Genomic DNA, 6,918 nt, shown 5'->3' on the forward strand with positions numbered 1-6,918 from the left:
TTTGTGGTTGATGGTGCTAGCAAATAAATCAAAATAATGGTCTAAAGCTCAAACCAATTAAAAAAATAAAATTAAAAATTAAAAATAAGAAAAGAGAGGGGGTGTGCCTAGTAAGGAGGCCTAAGAAGGGCCAAGGCGGGCTGGCAGCCCAAGTCAACAAGGAAGGGAGTCAACATAGTTGACTCAACCTCAACCCTAGGATGCAATGACCAACTGATCTAAAGGCAGGCATATGAAGACGCATGGTAGCACCAGGGGAACACGTACGCGTGACCTAGTCAATGGCGGCCAAGTCAACTCAATCAAAGGCCAAAAGGCCAACCACGTATGGCCACTTGTCAACAAGGGACTGGATTAAAGAAATGGCTAAATAGAATGGCTCACATGAGGGAGATCCCATTATCACTTCTCTCTCTCTCTCTCTCTCTCTCTCTATATATATATATATATATATATATATATATATATATATATATATATATATATATATATATATATATATATATATATATATATATATATATATATATATATATATATATATATATATATATATATATATATATATATATATATATATATATATATATATATATATATATATATATATATATATATATATAACAAAACTATTCAAACAAAGCATTCATAAATAAAGATCAAGCCCTCGGAGTTTTAAATAACACGATGAACACCATATGGTGTTCATCACCTTCAAACCCAATTTCGACCTAAATCGCGTCAAAACCAAACACCACCAACATGAAACATGTCCTAAATATCAATATGAATCATAATATGTATGAACAATGTATTTTAATACACCATATTTTACTTTGTGCTAAGGGATTTTTTATGATTTGTTTCTTTTATTTTAGTGTTTTGAGTTTGTTTCGTAAGTTTAACCTATTTATGCTTTTATTTAATTCGGTTATTTATTTTCCGAATAAGTGGTAATTTGACACCTTCTCGCTGTACTGATTATAACTTAAGTTACGAAATGCTGTTGGGCGTGTTCTAATATGCGTTGGAAAGCTGAGAGGATAAGCTTAACCTTTGTGTGAATTCAGAAGCTAATTCAGAGTGCACAAGGGTCGAATAATTAGTTTTGGACCTTTTTTGTTTGTTTTCCGAGTCAGATACTATTAAGGCCCGATTTCCTTTTTATTATTTAAGTAGATTCATAGCTTTGTTCCATTCATTGAGTATTTATGAAATTAGAAGAGCTATTACGAACTCTATGGATAACTAACGCCCTAGGGATTGATCTGATGTATTCGTGTCTCCGTTCAGTTTGAGGTTTTTTTAAATTTCCAATGCAATTTCAATTTTTTTCAATTCTATATGTAAACCCAATTGCTTAATCTGGTTTCCATTGTTTGCTTAATTCGATTGTTGTTTATAGAATATGATTGATTTATTTTGATTGGAGCGTGTTCCGTACCATAATCGTGTTTCCTTAGTTCACATATGCTTAATCTGTTTGCTTAATTCGGAAATTAGGAACACATATCATATATTAGTATCAATTTCACTTGTTATTGTTGTTGTAATCGAGAGGGAATTAAAACTATTTAGGGCTTTGGACTTATATTAAGCGATGATAAGTTGGAGACCAAACAGTAGATTAATTTGTCAATATTATTCGTAATCAAATTCTATTAATCATAATCTTAATTAAAACCTCAAACCCCTCTTTCATTTTTTCCATCATTTGGTTAAATCATTCAAGAGTCCTTGCGATACGACTCGAGTGTCGCTTTCGTTTTACTATAATTTTAATTCTCATTTTTTACCCGTGTGTGACATCAAATCAAATTCGTGTCGTTGTCGGGGCTCTTTGATAATATTAACTAACTTTAGAATCCTAAATTAGAATCTTATTAGTATTTTTTGTTTTTTTTGTTGTTTGTTGATTTTTAGGGTTGCAGTATAGTAATAAGTATTCCAGCGTATCAGGTGACTTTATAAGTTACTGTTTTGAATTTATCCGATTTTTTTCCAGAAAATCAGAAGAAAAAAAAACTCAATAAACAGTACACCCATAGAAGAGACTTCTAAGAGATTTTGACGCTAAATATCCCAAATTCCTTATTTTTCTATTTTTTATTTATTTTCCATTTTCATATTTTTTAAAAAATTCAAAAAATTTGTGGAGTCTAATTTTGATTTTATTTGATATTTAGTGATATTTCCAAATTTTATTTTAATTGTTTTTCATTTTTTCAATTGTTTTTCTCATTAGGGACATTGTTGGTATTTTCACATTTGTTGCATTGTTGACTCATGCTGCATGACTACTAGTGATTCTGATTTTGTATTCTCCCATAATTTGTTTGATTCTGATTTTGAGTTTGATTATTATAATATGGCTGAACAAAGAACTTTAAGAGAACTTGTTGCACCAGATGTGAATTATAATGCACTTTGTATATTGAGTATCTTGAAGTTGTTGCACATTTTGAATTGAAATCTGGTTTAATACACTTGTTGCCAAGGTTTATTGGTCTTGCAGGTGAAGATCCTCATAAGCATTTGAAAGAACTCCAGGTTGTGTGTTCTACACCATTGTCTCCTCAAGGAATTATCGAAGATCATGTCAAACTCAGAGCCTTTCCATTCTCACTACAAGGTGTTGCAAAAGATTAATTGTATTACCTTGAGCCAAATTCTGTTACAAGCTAGAATAATCTAAAGAAATTCTTCCTAGAAATATTTTCCCTACTTCATGAGCTGTTTCGATCAGAAAAGAAATATGCGGTATTAGACAGGTTGACATGGAATCATTAGCCGAATACTGGGAGATATTCAAGCAGCTAGTGTCGAGTTGTCCTCACCACCAGATTTCTAAACAATTGCTAATCCAGTACTTTTGTGAAGGATTGTTACCTATGGACAAAAATATCTTGGATGTTGTAGTGGAGAAGAACTTGTTGATAAGACCCTAACTACAACTAATACCTTAATTGAGAACATGGCACTCAACTTTCAACAATTCACAACTAAAAACAGTTATGTGGTCCTGACAAAAGGGGTGAATCAGATTCAAGCTTCTTCTTCCAACAAGGCTTTAAAGACCAGAATTGATGAGCTTACTTCATTGGTGAGACAATTGGTAGTAGGAAAAACTCAAGCAACAAGGTTATATGGAATTTGAACTTCCCATGAACACCCAACAGATACATGTCATACATTGCAAGAGGGTGTAATTATTGATTTGACTCAAGCATATGCAGCAAACATTTACAATTCTCATAGCAACAAACAATATAGATACCACCAAAACCTTTGGTATGTGAATCCACCCACACAACAACAACCACTGCCACCACCACATAACACTCCATAAGTAACCACCTATGCACCTTTTAGACCTTCATTAGAGGACTTTGTCAAGCAAATGGTTATACAAATCTCCAATTTTAGCAACGAACAAATTCTAGTATTCAGAATTTATATACACATATTGGACATCTGGCCACTTCAATGAATGTCATGCAAGCTCAAGGATCCAACCAATTACCGGCCCAAACAGTATTGAAACCAAAAGGCCCTAATGTGAGTGCAATTTCCTTGAGATCTTTAAAATGTGTTGAAGCGGTTAAACCAACCCCAGAAAAAAGTAAAAAAGCTATTAAGCATGTGCTTGATTATGAAGTTGTTATTGAGAAAGAGTATGTACCACCAATTCATTCCCCCCTGAGAGTAATGAGAACTAAAAAAATGAATGAAGTAGGCATAAGAAAATGTTGGGTTTATTCAGAAAAGTGGTGGTGAACATCCCACTTATTGATGTTATTAAGCAGGTTCCCAAATATGCAAATTTTTTGAAAGACTTATGCACTCATAATAGGAGATTGAAGAGAAATGAGAGAGTTAATATGAGAATAAATGTTTCAGTTTTCATTAAGCCTATGCATTTACCTTAAAAAGCCAAAATAGGCAATAATATTTTATCTCTCTCTCATACCATGCCCGAAAAGTGAAAAGATCCAGGTACATTCTCTATTCCATGTACCATTGGAGATACCAAGTTCAAAAATTGCATGTCAGGTTTAGGAGCTTCCATTAATGTTATGCCTACTCCTGTTTATAACAATCTTGATCTTGGTCCTTTGCAGAATACATGTTTAACGATCCAACTGGAAAACAGAAGTAATGCCCACCCTGCTGGAGTAGTAGAAGATGTATTTGTTCAAGTTAATGACTTGATTTTTCTTATAAATTTCTATATTATGAAAATGGAAGGAGAAACTAAGTCAAGCAGCGCACCCATCATTTTAGGCAGGCCATTTATGAAAACTGCAAAAACAAAAATTGATGTTGATGATGGAACAATGTCCATGGAGTTTGGTGATATAATTTATATATTCAACATTTTTGATGCTATGAAACATCCCATGGAAGAGAACTTTGCTTTTCACATTGAATTTCTTTATGAGTTAGTTGATGATACTTATTCTGAGTTGTTAGTTGCTTTTCTATCACTGTCTTTTCCATCACTGTTTTATTAACACTACTCTACCTCATACTGACAAATTTCTCCCTTTCCAAACAACTAGTCTTTTTCTTAAATTATCGACCACATGTTTCCACATCTTAGGCTTCCTCGAACTATCTCCCACAAAAATTCCCATAAATTTGAAAGGAAGCTGACAAATCCCGCAATGCAGAAAAACCAAAGTTGCTTCTAAAAATTATGAACTCAGATTGACTCCATCTATGCTGCTCTTATAAAAATTAACCCTAAGACCCAAAATCATTTCAAAACCTCTAAGCAAGGCTTTAATACACCAAATATTATCCCAACTAATATCTCCAATAAAAAGAGTATCGTCTACAAACTGGACAATGTTATAAGTAACCTCTTCATTCACCTTGAAACCGTTAAATAATCTCAAATGTACCGCTTTCTTCAATGACCTTGTCAGGCCTTCCATAACTAATATGAAAAGGAGTGGTGACAAAAGGTCTCCTTTCCTCAGCCCTTTGCCCACTACAATATCCTTAGTTGCACTTCCATTAATAAGAAATGGACGTAGATCCTTTGAAAACAAGGCCCCCCATCAATGCTATCCACTTTCAATTTGGTGAACAAAAACCTCAATAAATCCCATCTAACACAGTCATAAGCTCTCTCGAAATCAATCTTCAATACCATACACTCCCTTTTCAACCGTTTCACAAGATCCAACAACTCATTGACCACGACTACACCATCTAAGATACTCCTGCCAGGAACAAAAGTTGTTTGTTCTGCTGAAACAATAGAACCTGTGATCTTCTTTAATCGAGTAGCCAAGATTTTGGACAAAATTTTCTGAAAACAGCTAACCAAACAAATAGGTCTATAATTAACCAAAATTTGAGGGTTTTTGATCTTAGGGACAAGAGTGATTAATGAAGTTGTGGATGCTTTAGTAAGAGTAGAGTTAAAGTAGAACTCCGAGACAAAACGAACGACATCCTTCTAAACTGTCTCCAAGCTAACCTGCAAAAAACTAAAACTGAAAGCGTCAGGGTTAGGGCTCTTATTGCCATTACAACTCCACGTTGCTGCCTTGATTTCTTCTTCTGTGAAAACCACCTTCAAACTCTTGCTATCTTTATTAGAGAGCTTAAACAAATCCACTTCATTGAGCACCGGTCTGGACCTGTTCGCCTCATGAAAGTTATCCTCGAAATAACTGCGGACTTCTCTTTTGATCTCGACCACTCTCTCCTTCCTGACATCGGGAGAATTAACAAAGGAGATGAAACTTCTTCTAGATCTATCTTCATGTCTCATGTCTTATATAATGAACTAAGTTAGTCAAGGTATTTAATCTAAACAATAATGCATAATTACATTTTTTTTTCAACTAACACACAAATACAATTTTTTGTTTAATAATATGAAATTTAAAGAATTTTTTCAAATTTATCTCCATATTAAAATATGGACATGTTCCAACGCATTTTAAATAAGCTTTTACAACTATTTAGAAATTCACTTAATTAAGCATCAATTCAATATATCAATATCTTATGAATGCCAAGTATATACGACGTAACGACATATCAATTTGATGTAAACGTCGTAAGTCCATTATTCAGTTGTTTAGTTATTGTCAACATCAGCTATTTGGGATTGGAAGAAGCTCATGCAACACCATGCATATCAAGTAAGTAAAGATGTTCATTTCATCTTCATAAACTCAGTCACTGAAGAGTGATCTTTGTGACAAGTCTGGTTAGGTCACACATTGTTCTCATAACCGATGGCGTTGTTGGCTTGATTTAATTTTTAGGCTCTTTGCATTGATGGTGACAGACAACCAACTAACACCAAAACAATCACTTACAATCATTTAATGAATGATAATGTTCTCCCTTTCTAGCATTATCTATTTTATCATTTCTCACATTTATTTTAATAAAAAATTTCATATATTTAAAAAAAAACATATATAAATAAAAGAGATAATAATTTTTTTTCTGAATAATAATATTTATCATATTTACTATTTTACATTGATTAGAAAACTATGATAAATTAGAAATTGTTGGAAACCTTTGTGATTTTGTGTGAATTAAAAAAAAATTAAAGTCTCGCATTAGTTATTTTACATATTTTAATTAGTTTTTAATGTTGTATAAAGAGTGATGATGTTTCTTTTCAAGGGGCTCTAAAAGTGTTTTGAGTTATAGTCTTTTTTTTTCTCTTTTCCTCCTTGCTTTTAGTGTCTACCATGAAGAATATATTTAATTTATAGCTAAACGATTTTAAGAATTTCACGTTGTCATTATCGACAATGATATAGTCTATCATGAATAATATATTTCACTTAAAGTTAAACCACTCTAAGAATTTGACATGTCAAAAAACAAGTTGAAAACTTATGATGCAACTTCCATGTTGACAAGAAGTTCTTCAAC

At 32.7% G+C, this 6,918-nt stretch overlaps 1 protein-coding gene across 1 annotated transcript; it reads right to left on the reverse strand.

Moving 5' to 3' along the window:
- Positions 1–4,697: 4,697 nt before the first annotated feature.
- Positions 4,698–5,788, reverse strand: LOC127130061 (uncharacterized). The gene is made up of 3 exons (XM_051059135.1): positions 5,492–5,788; positions 5,159–5,320; positions 4,698–5,045 (listed from the first exon to the last, which is right to left on the reverse strand). Exons 1-3 carry the CDS (start codon positions 5,786–5,788, stop codon positions 4,698–4,700), a joined length of 807 nt encoding a protein of 268 aa, XP_050915092.1.
- Between the last annotated feature and the right edge of the window lie 1,130 nt (positions 5,789–6,918).

The sequence above is a fragment of the Lathyrus oleraceus genome, chromosome 3, assembly GCF_024323335.1.
Source record: "Lathyrus oleraceus cultivar Zhongwan6 chromosome 3, CAAS_Psat_ZW6_1.0, whole genome shotgun sequence".
NCBI classification, from domain to species: domain Eukaryota; kingdom Viridiplantae; phylum Streptophyta; class Magnoliopsida; order Fabales; family Fabaceae; genus Lathyrus; species Lathyrus oleraceus.